The sequence below is a fragment of the Schistocerca gregaria genome, chromosome 2, assembly GCF_023897955.1.
Source record: "Schistocerca gregaria isolate iqSchGreg1 chromosome 2, iqSchGreg1.2, whole genome shotgun sequence".
Classification (NCBI taxonomy): Eukaryota; Metazoa; Arthropoda; class Insecta; order Orthoptera; family Acrididae; genus Schistocerca; species Schistocerca gregaria.
The window spans coordinates 425,658,562-425,683,703 of record NC_064921.1 but is presented as its reverse complement, the minus strand read 5'-3'; the positions used below and the strand labels follow the sequence as shown (position 1 = coordinate 425,683,703).

At 43.8% G+C, this 25,142-nt stretch overlaps 1 protein-coding gene across 2 annotated transcripts in view; it reads right to left on the bottom strand.

Annotated features, from left to right (window-relative positions):
* Nucleotides 1–25,142, bottom strand: part of LOC126324000 (uncharacterized) — a 48,512-nt gene that overhangs the window by 10,625 nt on the left and 12,745 nt on the right. For both annotated transcript variants that reach the window (XM_049994871.1, XM_049994872.1), the window contains exon 2: nucleotides 9,817–10,690. In XM_049994871.1, coding sequence (XP_049850828.1) covers nucleotides 9,817–10,665 — 849 coding nt within the window. In that variant the 5' untranslated portion in view covers nucleotides 10,666–10,690. The remainder of the gene's footprint in view (nucleotides 1–9,816; nucleotides 10,691–25,142) is intronic.

Sequence of the window (25,142 nt, the reverse complement as noted above, 5' to 3'; positions counted from 1 at the left end):
AGTTCTCTGAGGAAAAGACTTCAGCATACGTCTCTCAGGAGTTATGGTTTGGTGGTAAAAGATCAGCCCGGTATAGCACTAATTGCACACTACACTCCACTTTTCAAAACACACACGGGCTCTAGATATAGCTGATGAGGTTTTTGAGGCTGCCAACCTCTATTATGAATTCACATACAGCGATAAATGCGTTAACTCTTCAAAAGAAAAGCCCATTTCACAAACAAAGTCTTCAACACAGACAGATTACAACAGCTAGCTGCAGAAGGGTATTTCACTAGTAATCAACTCCTCCTGGGTCCCACGTTAGGACGTAGCCACTGGTTAAATTTTAAATAAGAATCATCAGCAGTCGCGGCCAAATACTGTACTTTCAGACAGTTTCCTTGTCAAAGAAGGCGGAGGAGCGGACAGAAGTTCACAGCACTCTCTCGTCCTTGAGGTGCGCAGCTGCATGTAAAGGCGGGAGAAACAACAATGATCAACGGCAAGAAGATGAAGAAGGCAATAGAGACAATAAAAGGCACATGAAGTGTAACCACAGGACCTGTGAATGACAAAGAGTCAAAATGATAAAGCCATTGGCAAAAGAATTCCGTATAAGTCCGCCATGCCGATATCTGAAATGGAACTGGGAAGGGGGAGAGGACCGTGAAAAACAGATGGAATAACCACATTCTATGAGTCAGAGCACGGAATGTCAGATGTTTAAACGTAGTAGGAAGGCTAGAATATCTAAAAATGGTAAGACAAAGCCTCACTCTTTAGTCGCTCTTAGTGGAATGAAATGGAAAGAAGACAAGGATTTCTGGACAGTTGTGGTGTCATTGGGAGAACAAGATCCCCCGGAACAACAAGTAAGAATAGTCGCTGCCTGACGCATCTACGAATGAGAGACGTTGGAGAAAACACGACATGAGGACGTTCTACATCTACACTCCTGGAAATTGAAATAAGAACACCATGAATTCATTGTCCCAGGAAGGGGAAACTTTATTGACACATTCCTGGGGTCAGATACATCACATGATCACACTGACAGAACCACAGGCACATAGACACAGGCAACAGAGCATGCACAATGTCGGCACTAGTACAGTGTATATCCACCTTTCGCAGCAATGCAGACTGCTATTCTCCCATGGAGACGATCGTAGAGATGCTGAATGTAGTCTTGTGGAACGGCTTGCCATGCCATTTCCACCTGGCGCCTCAGCTGAACCAGCGTTCGTGCTGGACGTGCAGACCGCGTGAGACGACGCTTCATCCAGTCCCAAACATGCTCAATGGGGGACAGATCCGGAGATCTTGCTGGCCAGGGTAGTTGACCTACACCTTCTAGAGCACGTTGGGTGGCACGGGATACATGCGGACGTGCATTGTCCTGTTGGAACAGCAAGTTCCCTTGCCGGTCTAGGAATGGTAGAGCGATGGGTTCGATGACGGTTTGGATGTACCGTGCACTATTCAGTGTCCCCTCGACGATCACCAGAGGCGTACGGCCAGTGTAGGAGATGGCTCCCCACACCATGATGCCGGGTGTTGGCCCTGTGTGCCTCGGTCGTATGCAGTCCTGATTGTGGCGCTCACCTGCACGGCGCCAAACACGCATACGACCATCATTGGCACCAAGGCAGAAGCGACTCTCATCGCTGAAGACGACACGTCTCCATTCGTCCCTCCATTCACGCCTGTCGCGACACCACTGGAGGCGGGCTGCACGATGTTGGGGCGTGAGCGGAAGACGGCCCAAAGGTGTGCGGAACCGTAGCCCAGCTTCATGGAGACGGTTGCGAATGGTACTCGCCGATACCGCAGGAGCAACAGTGTCCCTAATTTGCTGGGAAGTGGCGGTGCGGTCCCCTACGGCACTGTGTAGGATCCTACAGTCTTGGCGTGCATCCGTGCGTCGCTGCGGTCCGGTCCCAGGTCGACGGGCACGTGCACCTTCCGCCGACCACTGGCGACAACATCGATGTACTGTGGAGACCTCACGCCCCACGTGTTGAGCAATTCGGAGGTACGTCTACCCGGCCTCCCGCATGCGCACTATACGCCCTCGCTCAAAGTCCGTCAACTGCACATACGGTTCACGTCCACGCTGTCGCGGCATGCTACCAGTGTTAAAGACTGCGATGGAGCTCCGTATGCCATGGCAAACTGGCTGACACTGACGGCGGCGGTGCACAAATGCTGCGCAGCTAGCGCCATTCGACGGCCAACACCGCGGTTCCTGGTGTGTCCGCTGTGCCGTGCGTGTGATCATTGCTTGTACAGCCCTCTCGCAGTGTCCGGAGCAAGTATGGTGGGTCTGACACACCGGTGTCAATGTGTTCTTTTTTCCATTTCCAGGAGTGTATATCTACATCAACATTTATACTCCGCAAGCCATCCAACGGTGTGTGGCGGAGGGAACTTAACGTGCCACTGTCATTACCTCCCTTTTCTGTTCCAGTCGCGTATGGTTCGCGGGAAGAACGACTGTCCATAAGCCACTGCAGCTGGAAGAATACTGACGTCAGAGTGCTGCGTCGCTCTGCCCAGTCTGGATCATCGCTTACGACGACAGCATCGTGTGACGTCACATCCAGCAGCGCGAGCTGTATTAGAAGTCAGAGCTGTCTATCGAAGTTCATAGCCAATTGTACGTTGAGAAGAGACTTTCATTACGTATTGTATGAAGTGATAAAGTGTTCAGCGGCAGTAAAGAATACATAGACATTCCTATGGACGTGGAGTGTTTCCCAGTTAAGTATCTTATACTGATTTAATATTTTTGTGTGTGTTGTAGTATCCATTCGATTTCCTCCAGAAGTAGATCGAGATTTACTAGAAACCACTACAGTGCCATCCCTGTTATCTCAAATGTTTCTTTTTTTCGTCCGGCATATAGTTACGAATGGGAAAGTAGGGCTACTGTGAACAGTTCAGTGATAGGTTGTTATCATGAGACTCGACAGCAAACCAAAGTCGACAATAATAGATTACGTTTACAAAACGATGCTGTAAGCACAGATGAAGAGATAGAGAGAGTATATGAAGATATAGAACGTGTAATTCAGTAACTAAAGCGAGATATGGTTATAGGAAGAGAAATAGAAGGGTTACGGGAAATATATAATTGGCAGTACGAATGAGAGACGAGAAAGACTAACTGCGCGTGCTGCAGTAAGTTTTAGATGGTAATGGAGAATATCCGGTTCATGAATTTCAAGAGGAGACACAGACTCGAATCCCAATTTACTAAATATGATGAAGAGGAGACTCAAGTTCAAAAGTATCGTCCGGAAGAATCAGTGTCGAAGAAAATGGGATACTATGGTAGGGAGAAATGACGAGAGGTGTTTGAAGTTCGCTAAGGATACGGATGCTACAATAAGGAAAACAACAACAGCCGGCTTAGCTGTTGGGGATTGGAACTCTCTAACAAAGGCAATTACAGATGTTGGACATTCAAACATAAATACAAGAAAATTAAAAGCGATATCTATCCCTTAGGAATGAAATTAATAGGAAGTGCCGGGCAGCCAAGGTGAAATGACTGCTGGAAATCGAAAAAGACAAAATCATCACAAGAACTGACTCAGCATATAAAAAAGTAAAAACAACTTTCGGTAAAATTAAACTCAAGGGTGACAAGGTTAAGACTACAGTGGGATTTCCACAGTTAAACGCAAAAGAAAGTGCTGGTAGATGGAAAGAGTACAGTGATGGCCTCTGGGAGGCGGAGGTCTTGTCTGATAACTTGATTTGGAGTCGATAAGGCAGTCGTAGAAGATCCAGTATTAGAGTGGAGCTTAAAAGAGCTGTGGAAGACTAGGAGTCATAAAAGGCAGAAGGCATGCACAATATTCCATCGGAGTTTGTAAAATCAGTGGGAAATGGAAACCAAACGATTACTGAAGTTGGTGAGTAGAATCTATGATAGCGACGACGTACTTTCTGACTTCCGGAAAAGATCGTCCACACAATTCAGAAGGAAGCAACGGCAGGTAGGTGCGGCAAATAACGGACAATTAGCTTAACAGCTCATTAATACAAGTTATTAACAACAAGAAAATACAGAAGAATGGAAAAAATTGAAAATCTGTTAGATAACGATCATTTGGTCTAGGAAGGTAAAGGCACCACAGACATGTTCTGACTTTGCGCTTGGTAATGGTAGCAAGACCGAAGAAAAATCAAGTCACGCTCAAAAGATTTGTCGATACAGAGAAAGCAATTGACAGTGTGAAAAGGTGCAAGTGGGAACAATAAGACTGAAATACCAAAAACGAAATGCTCGGATTAAAAAGGGTGTAACACAGAGACGCACTCTTTCTTCCCTACTGTTCAATCTATACATCGAAGGAACAATGACGGGAATAAAAGAAAGGTTGAAGAGTGGGATTTAAGTTCATTGTGAAAGGATATCAATAAGTTTCGGTGACGACATTGCTGCCCTTAGTATGAATGAAGATGAGTTTCAGGATCTGTTGAACGGAATGACCAGTTTAATGAGCACAAAATATGGTCTGGGAGTAAATCGGGAAAAAAGCAACAGTAACGAGAAGTAGCAAATATGTGAACAGCGAGAAACTTAAACTAGAAATTGGAGATCACAAGGAAGACGAAGTTAAGGAATTCTGTTACCCAAGACGGAAAAAGCAAGGAGGACCTAAGAAGCAGTGTGCCACATGTAAAGAGGACATTTTTGCCAAGAGAAGTCTACTGGTATCAAACATAGGCCTTAAACTGAGGAACAAATCTCTGAGAACGTACGTCTGGAGCGCAACATTGTGTGGCAGTGAGACATGTATAGTGAAAAAATCGGAACAGAAGAGCCTCTACGCCTTTGGGACGCGGCGCTACAGAAGACTGTTGAAAATCAACTCGAGTTACAAGGAATTTCCGCAGAATCGGCGAAGGAAATAACGTACGGGAAACAATATAAGGAAGAAGAGTGAGTGAGAGGTTGAAGTTGAACTCATCGGACGTCTACTGTATCTCTTGTCAGCATTTTGACACCAGATATATAAGTCAAATTGGCAGAACTTTTTCAACTCGGTTTAAAGAGCATAACGATTGCACGAATTCAGGGTCAGCATTAAGGGTGCATTTACGGGACACAGGAGATGAGATCACTGACGTAGATACACAAGAGTATGCAGATCATATAGTTTGGAAATAGGGGTAACAACCTTAGTATTTTAGAAGAGATAGCGGCTTTCCAAGCCTTACAAAAATGTCCTCAGCTCACCTTGAATATCCACACGGAACTGAGACACTGGAAAATTTCAGGAAATTTTGACTACCTATCCACAGAGCCCATTGTCCTAATTTTCGACAACGTATTTTGATGGGAGTAAAAGCTTTTACTGTTTATAATTTCTCCATTGTTTTTTTACAATGAGAGTTACAGTATCCATTAAAAATAACAATGATCTGTATCATAAAAGATTAATAGTATTAGTTTTCTGTCCAACCATATTCCACGTTTTACATCAACTGCTGATATAAATTGTGATTATTTCATGTACAGCACCTCCCCCTCTACCACGCTACGCTGTCCAGTAGCCCTAATTTGTCTAGCGCCGTATCGCTGGGTTTTCGGATACCACGGTGTCTGCTTGAATAAGGTTCCAGGTAGTTTAGTGTTCCTTATGGCTGAGCCCGCATCGCCTGCTGCTGATATTGTTATATGTTTCTATTGTTCTTTATACACGGTTTGATACGCTTTGAAGGGCTTATTTCACTCTCCCACGCCACGTAATGATTTTATTTTGTTTTATGGACACCGCATTTTATCTATTTCACAGACGCTTCTAGTGGGTTTCAACTTAAGCAACGACGTGAACGACGAGGATACGCTTCAAGAAAGCGTTAAGTAATGTTGTAGACACAATTACGTAAGTGTCTAATGAGCTGGTCTGTACTACTCCATGTAACAATATCCATTAAGCCTATGCAAAAAGAAAAAATGACAATACTTTCTTTGCAACCCCTATTTAGATGACCTCAGGATGCACCTAAATTGCGATGAAACCGTTTGTAGTTTTAATAAACTTTCTACAGTCACAGCGGTGTTTGTTGCCTTTATGTAAAAATATGGACACTTGGCTGCGGTTGCCAGCAGTTCAAGATAATGTGTGGGTCTATATGGACATGCGACAATATGGCAGAAAGGAGTTATCGTCTTTGGACGTGCCTGTGCCCACAGCGTGAATGAAGTTTCCTAGTTTGCTGATTTACAAACGCGACTGTGCAGAGTGTTTACAAGAAATGCTGTTCCCTCCCAGTGAGAACATGGACCGCAGGAGAGTGTCAAGCTTCAGCAGTGACAAACGCTGTCAATCCCGACAACAACTCCTGCCGTCAGTGAATGAACGTCCGTTTCATCCAGTTCACGAGCGAATATTGCAAAGGGAAGTGCATGTAATGGACATTTCCACTCAGCTACCTTCCAGAAGTCCATTTCTCACCTCGGGAAATGTAAGTGCACGTCTCCAGTTGGCCAGACAACACAGGAAACGGACGGTAGCTGACTAGAGGCTTGTAGTGTGGACGTCGAGTGGCGATTTCGTCTCTTTCCAAATGCTACAAGGCCCAGTGAAGCTTTAACCCCATAAGGTGCCGTGCAGGCCGGAAGCAGTGCTGTCACGTTTTGGTGGCGTACTACGTGCGATGACATGGACCCACTCATTCAGGTTATCGTGAACTTGAACCAGGAGGAAGGTTATTTTAACATTCGTGCTGTGCAAGTCTCGCACTTCTTTCTAGGGCTATACTGTGGACACTGCCGTGTTACAAGATGAAAATTGGAGTGTTCACAGGAGCGCACGTACGTGCTTGGCTAACACTCAGGCACCGTGTCGCACATCGAGTACCTTGCTAAATCTTCTGCTCATAATCCCACAAAAAGTGGCTCGGACTATTTTGAAACAGGTTAAACGTAGCAGTCGATGTCCTCACAGTTTCGAAACTCTATGGTATCGAGCCATCAATAAGACGCTCCAGCAGTGTACAATGTCCCGCCCTAACGACAAACGCCCCGCACGAAGATAAAGAACATAAGAGCAGAGAGGGCTGTGAGACGACGTCAGCCAATAGCACGCTATGACGTCACCACGACACGAGCGACCTCTACAAGCAGAGAATTTAAGCTCCTTTCCCGCCAGCCTCAGCGTGACGGTAGTAGATCGGCAATAGCAGAGCGGGAGAGTAGAAGATGCGGACATCCTAACTGTTATACTGATACCTGTGCCTTGTATTAATCTCCTGCATGTACATTGAGCTAAGGACCCTGATTGCGACACGTTGTTGTAAATCAAAGTTAATTATTGTCAGTAAACTTTACTGTAATAAGAAACCATTAATGTGAATTTCTTGAACTGTTGTATAGCTATCCGAGAAAGCAGGATCCTTTAGGCACCCTAAAGTGAGGAGTGGGCAGGACGCCACATACAATACACCCAAGCAACTTGCGCACACTCTTCCTCACCGAACTGAGGTCATTATCAAGACTAGACGCTGTGTTACTCAGTATTAGCGCGGGGTCGGCTAGGGTTACTAACTCTTTAGTTGGTGCGCCTACATTCCATGAGTGAACCTCTAGTTTTATGATAAACTGTCACATGTTTCTCAACAAAAATAGCAATGAGAACACTACGTACGCTTCGTGAAACTTTGGGAAATCTTATTTCAGTACTGTTTATTTATTTTCTCATTACTGGTTTCTGAGTGATGAAGAATTCAATATCGGTGTAGAATTTACTTGAAAATATCAATATCTTTGGTGCAGCAGCCAGAAAAGTCAATTTTTTTCAATTTTCTGAGGACCTGTGATCTTAGTCCTAACTGGATTTTACAATACCCTCAAATACGCTAACTGGCGACTCCGATTCAGTTCTCTCATTAACTTGTACACTACTACCGCACAATACAGAAGAAACAAAAGTGGAATATAAAGAAAACCGTAAAGGAAATAATGAGTGCAGCTCATCAAGAACCCGTGATAGAATGATATCAAACACTGAAATTGATCTACATGGTAGACGAGGCATGCAATATAAATTCCTGAAAAAAACTTAACAGACAAGAGAAACATTCCGGACGATTACACGTTATATACAAAGAAGCATGGATAAAACGCTATCAGGCATTACGGTAGAAAAAGTAGAACTAATGAAAATAGACCAGAACAAAGAACAAGCGGATGAAATAAGAAAACCATAATAAATAGAGCTAATGAAAGTAGACCAGAACAAAGAACAAGAGATGAAATATACCAAGATGATAATATTAGCTTGGGGAAGATAGAAGAGCCATTAATGTTCAAAATTTCTGTGAATTCTTATGGGACTTAACTGCTAAGGTCATCAGTCCCTAAGCTTACACACTACGTAACCTAAATTATCCTAAGGACAAACACACACACCCATGCCCAAGGGAGGACTCGAACCTCCGCCGGGACCAGCCGCGCAGTCCACGACTGCAGCGCCTTAGACCTAAGTGTCATTAAAGCAGACGAAAAATAGAAAAGCAGCAGGACGTGATAATATTAAAGCAGAAATTATTAAATATTGTGTTTTAATCTTAGAACTGAGGCTGCTGTTGCATCTGTTAAATGAATGTTGGAATTTTAAGATGATACCTGATTCTTGGAGAGTGACGGAAAAAACATCATTCTATAAAAAGGGAATTTCAAGTGCTTATGAAAACTACAGAGGAATAGGACTGTTGAGCACTAGGTATAAATTGCATGCACCAATAATTAATAACAGACTGAAAAGAATAGCTGACACCCTCTTATTGGAAGAACAAAATGGTTCTAGAAAAGGGCGATCATGCAGTAACATTACAACAGTGCGGCAGATAATTGAAAGAGACCAGAACTAGAGTCTTACTAAAGGTCATAAAAAGTTGTATTTAAACAACGAAATTTTTGATTCATCGGTAAACTTAGTTCCTAGAAATACACATTTAGATTAAAAGACTATTCAGTCCTGACTGATCAGTTAATCAGTTACCAGTGGTATCTTCCGACAGTGACCAGTGGCCCAGCCGTCGACTCTGTTCACCATCTGACGAGACATAGTCTCAAGGTAATTTTTGATAAAATCTAAACCATTTGAAAGTGCGATTAATAATTTTAATAAACCCTTGCGATCGAGACTTATTAGAATTTTAACTATCTATATATCGCTGGTACGGCTTTTAAAGAAAAGTACATACTATGTTCTAAAATAATGCTAAATTGAAAATCATTTGAACAGGTATCTAATATAGGTTATGAATATGAAAATGACATCTCCAATAAGTTGAATATGTTTCATGTGGCAGTGTACGTAGAACAGTAGCCAATAAAACAAAGAAAGACAGTAAGACAAAACTCTACAAGGTAATAACAACGCCTATGCTCACATACTAAAGTGAGACCTGGACCACAACTAGGAAACACCAAAGAAGGATACAGTCAGAAAATTTAAAAATGTTAAGGAAAATAAAAGGATGCAATCTGAAAGATCATAATGCATTAAGGAACGAATGAAATATATTCTGCATGAATGGAGACTATAGCCCTATAGAAAACAGAAGTATAGGAACGTAAGGAAAAGTTGGCTTTTTTGACGACGGAACACGCTACATGCCTATACTCCTTGGAGTGAAGAAGAAGAAGAAGAAGAAGGACAACAAGAACAACAAGAAGAAGACCTGTAGATGTTACAGTTCGTGAGAAGCTTTCGTAACAGTGAACGATAATGTTGTGAGTTTCTGCAGTTTACCAACTCTGTAGACAGTTAAATATGTAATTAGTAACGTGTACTTGTTCCTCACCTGGAAATCGTACAACCGGACCTGCAAGCCGTCGCTATCTTCCCGGAACATCACGTTATTCTTGTGCAGGTCTCCATGTACCATGACCTTGAAGTCCACCTGGCACTGCTCCACCACATCCACTACCTCTCCCACAAAACGCGTCGACAGTTTTTCCATCTTGTCCACGTATTTCTGGATCCACGTGTAATCTTCCAGGAAATCGAATGTACCGTTCACGTCCCTCTGATTTTTGTCTTGGAAAGTGTCCACCAGTCTTCTGGAGAAGATGAGTGACTGGTGAAAGAGTTTCTCGTTGTACTGCTGGTCATGAAGTACTGTCATCGAGGCGGCGTGCATGCGAGCCAGATTTCGCAGCACAGCTCTGCACTGGTCCACGTCCAGGCTGACACCTTGAGCCACTTTGTGGAATCCCGAGGCTTCCAGATCTTCGATCACCAAGAAGCTGGTAGGCTGCGACCCATGGTGGAAGAACTTGGGAGCCAGTGGCCTCCAGCTTTGTCCCTCGATGGTCTCTAGCGCGGAGTCCATGGCGGGCAGGAAGCTACCGTAGGCGACCGTCTCCTTGGTGAACACACCGCTGTCCGCCAGTTCCTTGAGGAAGCCACCCACTGTTGGCGAGCTCTTCACGATAACTGATGTCTCCCGCTCATCAGACTCTCCGAGAGAGTGCAATTGAGCGACTACTCTGTAAGTTTCACTTAGGAGTCCACCACCAACCTGGCCCATCGACTTTAGTTGGACACTTGATTCGTCGACTGTCGGGTCGCCACACTTAAGGGCACTCACGATGAATGCTCTGTCCAGCCACGATGGAATGGCCTTTTGCTCATCCGGTACGGTTCCCATCACCGCTGCAATACGTCTGGGCTTCCTGCACAAAGAATACACTTTTTATAGGCACAGATAATTATATTGAGGATTGGCGACACAAAATACCCATTAAAGTCAAATGGCAGCATCTTTGACTTTCAAACGTGTGTCCTGGGTTCGAGCCCAGCCACTGTATAAATATTTAACAGGATTTATCACCAATAAAGACTGAAGACTTCCCATGTTCTGCCACTAGCCTTGTCAGAGGATGCAGAGGAGTGGACAGAGTTTCAAGGCAATCATTTGCAAAGGTGGTAGAATAAGCAGTAATCAACAACATGCGTTTGCAAGGAGGAAGGAAGATTAGAGCTTAACCCCCTGTCGACAACGGGCTCATTAGAGACGGAGTACCAGCTCGGATTAGCAAAGGATGCGGAAGGAATCCGACCCCGCCATGCCAATGCAGCCATCCTTCATTTGCCTTAAGTGGTTTAGGGAAACCATGGAAAATCTAAAAGTGGAAAGCGCGATGTGGATTTGAACCGTTGTCGTCCCGAATACGAGTCCAGCATGCTAATTAACGTGTCGTTTCGCTTCGTGATAAAGATGAAAAAGGCAAATAATGTTTACCCACAGAACTGGAAAAGTGTCTTTATGATCTCTCAATTGGCAAAAGATTCAGGCGGGTGACTGCTAAGGGGAAAGATTATTTATTTAGCGTATGGTTTAAAGAATTACTCAGTGTGAAGAAACATTAAAGCGCTAGGACTTTACAGTGCGATTTCTCACATACCAGCAATATAAAAACGTCTATCACAAAATTTCGTCCTGCGCATATTTCCAGCAGTAAATGAACGTTAGAGGTTGGCAATCTTGCAATACTGTAATCAGATGTACGTAACTACCTCTGTCGGCATATCACATTAGTGCTGTGCAATTGGTGCAGTGATATCGGTTGAGTTAGCAAGTAGGAATTCGAGGGTTCGATTTTGGGTAGAGGCGTATTCTTTATATTTGCCAATTTCATTCTGCCATATAATACTGGAGTAAACATCGTTTCGTAAGCCACACGAATCCAACTTTTATATAGTACAGTGTTGTGTAACGCTTAACATAACAAAAACGCGGTCAACCAAATCAGAAACAGACGGCTAAAACAAATGACCTGTCATAGGACAGAATAACTACAAAACCAATATCAATTTCGAGGTGCTAAAGATGACTGCTCAGTTAAATAAATCAGCCTCTACAAGTCATTTGTGCTACATGCAGTACATCCGCTCAGATGTAACACGTTAGCAAACAGTGACAATAATAATTTCCAAATTAATGGCTGCATAACATTTACAAAAGAAGACGTTTCCTCAGAGCAGATTTTCAAAGCGACTCCCTGCACGGCCAAACATTGCACCACCCGCTGGATCATATAGCTCTGGACTCTTCGCCACATGACTGCATCCACAGATACAAGAAAAGCATGAACACCCTCTATCACTTCTACCACAGGTGTTGGTAGGGTAGAATATAACACATTCTTCTTCAAGTGTCCCTCATGAAGAAGTCCGGAGGATTTAGGTAAGATGAACGCGGAGGCCGTACAACTGGACCTCATCGATGAAGCCGTTTACCTGGAAATATTCTGTGTAAATATCGTGACGCATTAATTCCAAAGCGTGGAGGTGCACCACCGTGTTGGAATCATAACCTCCGCCGAACAGGGACTGGAGCATCTTCCAGTGCTTCAGGTAAATATTTTGGGAGGAATACATGATACCTTCGTGCAGTCAACCAGTCAGGCAACAAGTACAGACCCAAACTCCTGTCTCCCAAAATTCCGGCCCAGACGTTGATGCTAAAGCGAACTTGATATCCAAGGTCGCGGGAGACGTTCGGGTTAACGTCACGTTGAGCATACTGAAGACACCCTGACGAGTGAACGCTGCTTCATCCGACACAATTACAGTGTTTATGAAGTCTTTGTTGGCTGCCCCTTGTTGTTGGAACTATTCATAGAACTGCCTCTCGTCAACGATCGTCTGTTGAGAGACGAGCAGCTGCTTTCCTACGCTGCATGTACTTCGCAGGGATCTTGGTGCATGACCTCCAGAATAACTTCCGCAGTAGTTGCAGTAGGAGAGTCCATGGACAACGTCAGTCACGCGAGGGTTGAAGGAGAGAACCACTCTCCCGAAGGTGAAGCTCCAGTCGACGGAACACATTTTTATCTACATGACGTCAACCAGGATATCTATCAGATCTAGCAGCATATTCGCGAGCGGCAACACCAGACCGGTTATCAGATGCAGCAAGGACCAGAAGCATATCCACATATTCGTAATGTGTGTGTGCCATGCATCTGCCACAATCTTTCAGAATGACACAAGAAGAAAATACAACACGTTTATAACGCACATGTAGTCTGTTACGGGCCCGTTACTCCACGAGCAACTATTCCCTGTCTGGTGAAAAGCTCAAACAATATAAACACATCAATAGTCGCAGCGGTCTGCTTCACTTAACGCACATCACCTCTTTTACAGCATTTATTCTGTTTGATTCTCCTCGACACTGGTAACTGTGAAATGTTCGTTTTCGAATCACATTGTTTCCCCCGCGGTAATGGAAGTGATGTTTTCACATTTCCATGGATAATAATAATAATAATAATAATAATAATAATAATAACGCATGGAGATATTTACTAAACAGTATGGGCTTATCAGACGCAATGTCTATGGGCGTAGTTACTGGTTCCGTGGTGATAATACGAACAACTGGTAACCGAGACTGGAAATTATTTGCAAAGCGCGTTGCTAGCCCTGCTAGTGAGCAAGGCCCAAACGAAATCCAATGGACCTGAGCAAGAATAATAACTGGTGCTAACCGATGGGATCATTGGGGTAAGGTACACAGAAAACAGGTTTGGAATCTAGTAGATGCAGTGGTGCGAAATAATTCGCGTCCACGGTGTGCAAAAGGCTTATTTTAAAGTTGACAAATGAAAACGACTGGATTTTAGTTTCTGTGATCGAGTACGTAGACCCACTACAATCTCTGTATGACGACTGAGGCGCGAGATACTGTACCACGCTGACTATACTTACCAGGTAAAAAGAAATTCACTTCGACCCAGAACCGAACCCTCGACCTCCTACATGCTAACCCGCAACGCTATCCACTGCACCAACTGCATAGAGTCAGGCAGTTACCCTATAAGGAATTACAGGCCTGCCAGACTGCCAGTCTTTAACTTCCATTTACTGCCGGAAATATGCGCAGATGAAAGTCTGTAAGACACATTTTTGTGTTGCTAGTAGGTGAGCAATCGCACTGAGAAATCAGAGTGCGCGAATTTTTCTTCGTCCTGCGTAATTTGGAGTACTCACAGTAACTATAAAATGTTGAGATAACGATATTCCATCCCAACAAAGAACAGTCACTTGACTACTTCAGGTGTTGCGCCTGCAAATTTCAGTACCTACAAATTTTCCTTTTGGGCAGTCGTACATAATGTGGTCCAATTGTTGCTCCGATGTTTAGCAGCCACATTGACCATTATTCATCATTCCCAAACTGTGTATTGATAGTTTGGTCACGGAATCGCCAGTTCTCACATAATTGAGGAAGCTCCATATTTTTCTTTGGTGGTTCGTTTCCGAGGATTGGATAACTCATTTGTCTTACATATTTTCTCATGCCTATGGAAAGACATCCTTTGATTTCCTCATTCTTCGCTTTCATCATTGCATTGTGGGACCAGCTGACCATTTTTTACCCAGACTGGATCTCTATATTTTATTCATGTGGGCGGTAAATTATTATCTCGTAGATAGGAAATACTCTAAGCTTCGAGCACTTGTTCAGAAAAAGAATTGTCTTTCACAGTAGCGAAGATGAAAAATTGCTCACAGCTCTTAACATATGCACTTTAGAGCCCATATTTATCGGACATTTGTTTTTTGTTTTGCTCCATGCTACAGTTTCTCAAAATCTGGAAAGCAAAGAGCTTGCAGCAGAAGAATTTTGTTTTACAGTGTCAATGACGAAGTACTCACAGCTCCTGAAGTATGCGTGTTAGGGCTCACGTTTACTAGAATTTTTTGTTTCGAATGATCGTTCCTGTCATATACCTGAGTATCCCTCCTGCAACACCATTATTTAACTCAACAAAGTAACACGTTATTCAAGCTCTGTGTCAAATATATCGTAATCAAGCTTTCTAGGGCACGGCACTCGCGCCTGAAAGGACGGCTACCACCAAAACCCTGTAACAACTGTGGTTGCCTGAACCTCAGTACGTAAGTGACAAAGACTCAATACTGCACCACAAGACAAAATAATGCTTCATGGCATGCAAACTTCCTGTATGTCAAAGCATACAGTCTGACTCAAATACATACTTCTTCCGGACACAGGCTGTATAATATTTTATTGTTCTGTAACGAACAAAACAGTCTATCCAAACCGCAAGACAATTTGTAAGACGCGGAGAAGGGTTGACTGCACCATGCAACGAAATAAAATTTTTTCGCTGCTATTGCGTTTAAAATACGTTCCTTATACTAATTCATATGGGCTGAATACAGAACTGCTATCGGATTTGTTCTGGCACGTCAGGGAAAGAAGTTATGTACGTGTAAAAGCTATCAAGAATAATGGTACTGACTACGTTGAACTGCGAATGTGAAAATTTTTGTAAAATTAACGTTCGTACTTTGGAATGAAAACACTAAGTATTATAATGAAGACATGAATTATGAAATGTTTATTTACCTCTGAAATGAGTCTAGGGCCCTTAGTTACACTAAGATTGACGAAGACGTGGTTTAAAAGTGCATAGCGGTTCTTGCTTTCCGCCTGTGAACACCTTCTGTTGCTCTCTGCAAAAACCAACAGTAACCCCCATCATGTTCACATTGGAGTGGCCTTGTTGTCTTGATTCCATGGTGGACGTCTTCTGATAGAATCTTTCACCTTGCTTGTCACTCACGGCGCCAGGTGGCTTGCGGAGTATGGATGTAGATGTAGATGCGAATGCATCTTTAGTGACATTCAGCTACCGAGGTGCTGGAATACTGTTAGAAAGTTGTCCACAATTTCTGCATAATTGTCAACCCTGTGGTTGTGTACGACAAGCACAAATGTGTCCCAAGCTCCTAGTTCTCGTTCCGTGAGCTCCAATCTGAACTGTGGATCTCGAATCAACTTCCGTGTTTCTGTTCCAACTATGACTCCTGCTTCGAATTTTGGGTCGGTTTTCAACTTTCCAAACTTTTCTTCTAGGTACTGAAAACCACTATTTGTATCAGCCATTGCTGCAACAAACTGTTTCATAAGACCCAGTCTGATATGGAGCTGAGGTGGGTTAATCTTCTTATGATCCACAAGAAGAACATGTTGAACGTTGCGTTGACAGATTACAGATAAATTTCTGACTGGCCAATTTTTCACCATATAGTGACTCTTGTCATCGCGATTACTCGATAGGCAAAGAAAGCACTCAGTCTTTATTCCTAGCAGAAGGGCTACAACCTTCAAATCACCGCAGATATTCCAATTATGCTCAGAGTACTTTATCAGCATCAAGAGAGCGTTCCCAAAACATGAGAAGTAGAAATTGATGGTTTTTGATTGCCATTGTGTAATAGTGCAGCTCTGAGACTACTTGAACTAGAATCTACATCTACATCTACATCTATATCCATACTCCGCAAGCCACCTGACGGTGTGTGGCGGAGGGTACCCTGAGTACCTCTATCGGTTCTCCCTTCTATTCCAGTCTCGTATTGTACGTGGAAAGAAGGATTGTCGGTATGCTTATGTGTGGGCTCTAATCTCTCTGATTTTATCCTCATGGTCTCTTCGCGAGATATACGTAGGAGGGAGCAATATACTGCTTGACTCTTCGGTGAAGGTATGTTCTCGAAACTTTAACAAAAGCCCGTACCGAGCTACTGAGCGTCTCTCCTGCAGAGTCTTCCACTGGAGTTTATCTATCATCTCCGTAACGCTTTCGCAATCACCAAATGATTCTGTAACGAAGTGCGCCGCTCTCCGTTGGATCTTCTCTATCTCTTCTATCAACCCTACCTGGTGCGGATCCCACACTGCTGAGCAGTACTCAAACATTGGGCGAACAAGCGTAGTGTAACCTACTTCCTTTGTTGTCGGATTGCATTTCCTTAGGATTCTTCCAATGAATCTCAGTCTGGCATCCGCCTTACCGACGATCAATTTTATATGATCATTCCATTTTAAATCATTCCTAATGCGTACTCCCAGATAATTTATGGAATTAACTGCTTCCAGTTGCTGACCTGCTATTTTGTAGCTAAATGATAAGGGACCTATCTTTCTATGTATTCGCATCACATTACACTTGTCTACATTGAGATTCAATTGCCATTCCGTGGACCATGCGTCAATTCGCTGCACATCCTCCTGCATTTCAGTACAATTTTCCATTGTTGCAACCTCTCGATACACCACAGCATCATCTGCAAAAAGCCTCAGTGAACTTCCGATGTCATCCACCAGGTCATTTATGTATATTGTGAATAGCAACGGTCCTATGACACTCCCCTGCGGCACACCTGAAATCACTCTTACTTTGGAAGACTTCTCTCCATTGAGAATGACATGCTGCGTTCTGTTATCTAGGAACTCCTCAATCCAATCACACAATTGATCTGATAGTCCGTATGCTCTTACTTTGTTCATTAAACGACTGTGGGGAACTGTGTCAAACGCCTTGCGGAAGTCAAGAAACACGGCATCTACCTGTGAACCCGTGTCTAAGGCCCTCTGAGTCTCGTGGACGAATAGCGCGAGCTGGATTTCACACGACCGTCTTTTTCGAAACCCATGCTGATTCCTACAGAGTGGATTTCTAGTCTCCAGAAAAGACATTATACTCGAACATAATACGTGTTCCAAAATTCTACAACTGATCGACGTTAGACATATGGGTCTATAGTTCTGCACATCTGTTCGACGTTCCTTCTTGAAAACGGGGATGACCTGTGCCCTTTTCCAATCCTTTGGAACGCTTCGCTCTTCTAGAGACCTACGGTACACCGCTGCAAGAAGGGGGGCAAGTTCCTTCGCGTACTCTGTGTAAAATCGAACTGGTATCCCATCAGGACCAGCGGCCTTTCCTCTTTTGAGCGATTTTAATTGTTTCTCTATCCCTCTGTCGTCTACTTCGATATCTACCATTTTGTCAACTGTGCGACAATCTAGAGAAGGAAGCACAGTGCAGTCTTCCTCTGTGGAACAGCTTTGGAAGAAGACATTTAGTAATTCGGCCTTTAGTCTGTCATCCTCTGTTTCAGTACCATTTTGGTCACAGAGTGTCTGGACATTTTGTTTTGATCCACCTACCGCTTTGACATAGGACCAAAATTTCTTAGGATTTTCTGCCAAGTCAGTACATAGAACTTTACACAATCAGAAGTCTGCACTCTTCTGCTACGTATTTGTTATCTAGTTTCCTTTATGGGTCCAGTGAATTTCATGTGGAGATCTCGAAAATGCATAACTGTACCAACTCCCTTGAGTAAGTTCCACTCCTTTAGTGTTGAACACCACAGTTCATACTTTTCTTCCGACAGGGACAAATCGCGAACCAATTCATCCAGTTCCGCTTGACTGATCAAATGTGGCTTTTTAATGTCATTGTCGGAAACATTCGTGTATTCCATAGCTCCGGCGTCACTGCCACTACCTTCAGCATCACTTTCTTTGTTGTTAATTGCATCGGTAGAAAGACGAATTGATACCGGGTAGTCTGTACGATTAACCATAGGTTTTAGAGCAGACTGGCAATCTGGATACTCCATTTTGGACTAGTTCTTCTTGCTGTATCCGGATATGTTGGTCAAGCAGAAAGAGCAATCCGAGCAGTGAGCTTTCCACTCATGCCAAATCGCGGGAACAACAAAAGGCGTTAGATGTCGCTTACCGTTTAAGCTCTGGGTTATACCGGGGTAATAGGCGATGCAATAGAGATGATGAACCCAGGATTTTGTTTGATCTCCGTTATCACATCCGAAGTAATGTTTGTAAGCTATACGCGGCTTCCTGGTCATGTTCTTGCCCTGGTCGGACGTCGTACACTTGTCGCAATGTATCAAAAGCAGTCCGGACAGTTCACACAACTTCACCTGTTCATCTTTCGTTTAATGTGTCCCCGTATACCAAATTACCGAATCGTCTTATACGAAATCACTTAAACACATGTTACTGCGCCTGTTAATTACTAAAACACAGAACGAAACTAATACGAACTATTCTCCAGTCACCTCTGAATCAGACTGATGGACAAACAGGAGAAGCTGCACGGAAGCTAATTTTTTAAGACATGTTGAAACATGGCTGCATGCTGAAGCTTATGGACAAGTTGAAACTTGAGGAGACTAGTTAGAAGTTGTCCACGTCTGCCTGTTTATTTTTACTTGTGCACACTTAGCTTTCCACAGACGCATAACGCAGAGTAACCTTGAGAATACATACATATACGCACTCACACAATCGTACGTCACACACGACTCGTTGATGCAGCTACATATTAACCCATGTACATGCTTTTAATATCATTTGACTTCCAGCTGTAGCTTTAAATCCAGACGTGCTGCAACATTTTCCGATTGCAAAATCGGAATCAGCGCGTACAATTACATAACGCTCGCGTTATTTTTACACAACAGCAAATTCATTGTTGCGGAGTGTCACTTCCCCTTTTCCTGTTCTAGTTGCGGATGGTTCGTGGGAAGACTTATTGCTGGGAAGCCTCTGTGTGGGCTCGAAGCTCTCTGATTTTGTCTTCATGGTCTTTTCCCGAGACACGTGTAAAAAGAAGCAATATATTTGTTGGCTCTTCTAGGAACGTACACTGTCGGAACTTTAACAATTATTCACACTGTGATGGAGAACGCCTATCTTTCAGCGCCTGCCACTGATGCTGGTTGATCACATCCGCGACGCTTCTGTGCTAACCAAATAAACGTGTAACGAAACGCGCTATTGTTTGCGTCTTCTCTATTTCCTCTATGAATCGGACATGTCCGAAAGAACAGATAACATCCTTATATAGATAAGGCTTACCGGCCAATGATCTTCTTCAGTGTGGATGCACTCACATTTTGCTCAAACTTTTACGGCAATCGGTAGATTGACAGCCGCGAGTAATGAGTATAGTGGGCGGGGGCACTACAAATGTAGTGCGTGGACAGTAAGTTGGAAATGTGGGTCCCACGGGGGGCGTGCCAGAGGTAAGTCACTGCAGCCGCAATACCCTCTGTGTCATCGATGGCTCAAACTATGTCGGCCCTCGGCGGCCGTGACGAGCGGACACGCGCTGGTATTTACGTCTCTGCTGCTGCCGGCTGAGCGCTGTTTATGGCGAGTTGACGCTGTTGTAGCGTACACAGTTAAGGGTTATAGTGTGAAAAATGTCACGAATTGACTATGAATGAACTAGCACGAAAAGATACTTCGAAATTAAATTTCGATACGAAATATGCACGACCTAAAGCTTACGAACTCGAAGCATGGATTGAGAATGTTCTGAAACGATCTTTTGACGACATAATTGGTGTACATCTTTCGATCGTTAGCAGTACTGCGCACATAAAGCTTAAAACTGCTGAAATATGTGATCAAATTGTTGAGTCATGCGGTGGTAGCCTTAAATTTACTTAAATGGTAATATTGGCGAAGGTCGTGTATCTAGTGCAGGATTTAGTGTCCGCACAGTTAGAATTTTCGAACTACCTTTTGAAGTTCCTGCCGACGAAATAAAAGCAGTTTTGAAAAATTATGGTAAGATTATCAGCAATATTTCAGAAAAGTGGATGTCCTTTAAAGTTCCTGTTTTGAACGATGTTCGACAGGTGAAAATAGAACTGGAGAAACACATTCCATCATATATTACGATCTGTGGATACAGGGCCATTGTTATATACGATGGTCAGGCTCGCACTTGCTCTGGGTGTGGTGCAACTGATCATGTTCGCGCACAATGCGTAAAGAGACGAGTGACACAGTTGCCACCAGGCGAAAGTGTTCCTAGTAACAAGACCTCATCAATGCCTCTAACTTACGTGGCGGCATTCCGTTCGACCATGGCAGCGACGCAGGTCACTCACATGGACACAACTGTCAACACCACCGAAGCTGTCCAGACACCAGTGGAGACTGCCACCCCAGAGGGCAACGCTGACACCACCCCCGACGTGACGATGAATCTAAACGATCCGGAGGCTACGTGTTTGGTTAGTGCCCAGGTTGGCGAGAAAACCCAAGATGTTGAGAATGATCCACGCACCGACAAAGGAGCGAATTCTAAATCAATGGGAAGCGACGACAACACCAGATTACAAATCTACAGCTCTTCCTCAGTGACTGTGGCAAATGAAAGGGCTGACGTTTCTCCTAAAAAATACAAAAAGCGACGGATCGCTCACAAGGATGCTGAGAAAACAGCTCCACTGGTGCGCGAGAAAGGTGGGCAAATTGCCCGCGAATTAACGGACGCAACTCTTGGCAGGACAGATACTAAGAAATCGAGTGGCCACGACCAGGCGATCACAGTGACCACGCCGAACTCTGGGGTTCGAAATCAAGCTGCAGCAGACGAGGATCGGGTCTCTCAGCAGCTTCTGAGAGAGGGGCGAAAAGAACAGTGTTCAACGGGAAAGGGATCCGATCAGAAGATGGACATGTCAAATGCAAGCAGCTGTGCTGATGATATCGAAGACATGTCGGTGGATCGAGGACTGACTACGTCTGAACCCCCAAAGGAGGCTATGCCAGCCGGGAGAGCAGAATTACTTGTGACACGACAGCTTTCAACGAACCTGAGAAAAGATGATGATTCGGATACGTATTAATTTCCTCACCGACATCAGCGACTTTTAACATAGAGAACTTCATGCCTCCTTTTCAGGACTACAAGATAGTCACTGTAAACATAAACAAAATAACTTCAGAGCAGAAGATACACAGTCTCCACGATTATTTGTATAGCTGTGATGCAGACATCGCGATACTGCAAGAGGTGGCTCACCATTTCCTACCTGATTTTTCTGGGTATGACGTACTGACTAATATCATCCCAGATAGCTCCTCGGGCACAACTCTGTTATTCAAAGAGGTTATAATTGTCTCGGACGTGGAAGGACTAGGGTCTGGCAGAGGAATCTCGTGCCTTATTAATGGAGTTCGATTGATAAACATCTATGCTCCCTCGGGGAATCAAAATAGAGCTGCCAGAGCACATTTTTACGCTACTGAGTTATTGTATCTTTTACGGAGGAATGAGAAGGACGTGACCGTCGGCGGCGATTTTAATTGTGTGTTAAAGCCTAAAGACCAATGGCCGAACTTTAACGGTTGTGCGACACTTGCCGAAACTGTTCGACTGATGGACCTAGAAGACACCTGAGAAATCTTGAATGAGGACCGACAGTGTTTTACATATTTTACCGTTCAAACTGCCAGCCGAATAGATAGAATTTACGTAAGAAAACGCCTGCGAGACAAGATCTCTGCAACGGAGACGTGGCGGTTGTACTTCTCCGACCACGAGGCATATCACTGTACAATCCGAATGGTACGGCAGGGAACGTACCGTGGCAGAGCATGTTGGAAGCTGAATGTTTCAATACTCAATGATCAAGGTTTAAGAGAACGGATGCAGGAAGTATGGGATCTCTGCTCCCGGCGCCAACAAACATTCCCGTCGGTCACGCTGTGGTGGTGCCGCTGAGCAAAGCTCAAACTTATTAATTGCTTGAAAGGTTACAGCTATGGAAGGAGCCTGCAGCAGAAAGAGCTTTTCGAATTTTATTTTCGATGTCTCCGTGAGCTGTATTCTGCTCCTCATGGCGCACAGGAGAACTTTGTTCAGATCAAAAGGATTAAGGCGAAGCTAACACTATTGAAACGACGACAACTGGAAGGAATTAAAATACGTTCTCGCGATGGTAACAGCGCCTATGACGAAAGCCCATCCTCCTTCCATCTTGCGAAAGAGAAACGCCTCGCAAGACAGAAATTGATTCACAGATAAAAAACAGATGATGGCAGTGTCACCACAACCCAGAATGAGATAAAGGAATATATAACCGACTATTACCGACGGCTGTACATGTCAGAGCCCACGAATGACGAGGCAACTACGGCCATGAAAAACTGCCTTACAGCGACCCTCGACGAGACGGACAGACAACTATTACTGAGTGATGTCACTGAGGAAGAACTTCGGGAGGCTTTGAGGAAGGCGCAGGGTAATAAATCGCCCGGGGCAGATGGCCTACCCATTGAATTCTACAAACAATTCTGGTATTTACTCGAACATTGCTTTCTGAACATATGTAATGAAATTAAAGTAGGTCGGCAACTACCAGCAGGATTCAGCGATAGTCTAGTTGTACTCGGCCCCAAAGAATACCCACCAGATGATGTCAATAAATTTCGTCCTATTTCCCTCCTCAACTCCGATTACAAAATTGTGGCCCGCGTTCTAGGAGCTAGAATTAAACATGTTTTGTAGAAAATCATACATGATAGCCAGACAGCAGCCGTCCCTGGTCGATCGATCTTTAGAAGTCTCGCAGATTATAGGGAGATCATCTCCTTTAGTGCTATTGCCCAACCGGAAGCTGCAATTTTAGCTCTAGATCAATGCAAAGCCTTTGACAGGATCTCGCACAGCTACCTTTTTCAAATTATGGACCATTTAGGTTTTGGTGACGGTTTTATTACGATGGTCAAATATATGTACACCTCTGCGTGCTCTAGGATCGTCATCAACGGGCAACTCTCCCGGCAAATAACTATTGAGCGACCTGTACGACAAGGGTGCCCCATGTCAATCCCTCTTTTTGTCATTGCCATTGAGCCACTTGTTCGTTTGCTGAACCGTACACTTGAGGGCTTAACCCTGTATTCGACGACTGTAAAATGTGTGGCGTACACGGATGATGTTAGTGTCATCGTACGTTCGGAGCGAGATCTACAAGAAGTGACTAATAGTGTACGGGAGTATGAAAGAGCCTCATGCTCAAAGCTCAACTATCGCAAGACTAAACTAATGCCGATCGGTGGAGGGTTTAGAATCGATGATAACTGTCCATATGTAGTACACGAGAGTATCAAGCAGGTGGGAATACGAATGAGCCGCTGCCCTCTGAAAACTACTACGGACATCTGGCAAGAGCTTTTGGTTATGACGAGAGGTTGTCTCCAGCAAAATAAAGGCAGAGAACAGGACCTCACACAAAGAGTGCAGTTTATCAATAAAATGATACTTTCGAAAATCTGGTATGTAAGGCAGACAATCCCTGTGATCAACAGCATTTCCAAGCAAATAATGTCGGCAATTGGTTGGTATATTTGGAGGGGCGAAATATTCAAAGTGGGAATTAATGTTATTACTTTCCCACCAGAGAAAGGGGGCCTAGGGCTAAGAGATGTTGAAATTAAATGCAAGGCTCTTCTTATACGGAGAGCAATTCAGCTATTTCAAGACTACCCAGACAGCGCGCCCCACATGGCCCTACGGATGTTTACACCTACTAATATGGCAATACCGATAAACCTGGGAGAAACCCACTACAAAGCCAACCACATCCGGATGTTTCTGCTCGAAGTTAGTTACCTCCGAGCGAAACTGAGCGCACCAATACAGGACCTTACAACCGCCCAACTGTACCGGAAAATGAATACTGGTGGAAGAATAAACCGCATGGAAACGAAATATGCCCTACGGGATTGGGCTCAAATCTGGAAGAACATCCACAACAAAGTGCTCGGAACAAATATCTCTGACACCACGTTCAGTGACATCCCATGTAACATATTTTGCATAAATAGCAGCATCGGTCGTAAATATTGAAATCATTTAATTTGCAGATCGATTTCGGTCACTGTGTGACTTCTTCAGTGCAAATTATTCGAACCTTGTAAGCCCATGTCTTAATAGCACGGCGTCTTCTATGAGATGTAACATGAACTGTGATGGTTACTTCCAACAGCTATTTTCACTTTTACTGCATACAACAATTTTAAATTTACAGAAGAGCCTATCTTGTAACCTTGGCAATTACTGTACACTGGATCAGCAACTGCTAAAGTTAACTGCTGAGATTACAAGATAGACTCTTCCGTAAATTTAAAACTTATTGTATGCTGTAAAAGTGAAGATATCTATTGGTAGTAATCAGCACAGAACATGTTACACCTCGTAGAAAATGATGTGTTATTACGATATGGGACTACAAAGTTCGAATCATTTGCGCTGATGATTGTCACACAGTGACCGAAATCGATCTGTAAAATGAAGGATTTCAATATTTACTATCGATGCTGCTATTTATGCATAATATATTGACAATAATATTGAGGTGCTGCACGCAGTTCCCAATGGAATTAGATCAAGAACATCCCAGATATGTTCGATGATCGGATTTAGATCTGGCGGGTGTGAAGGGGCAGCACATAAATTCAAC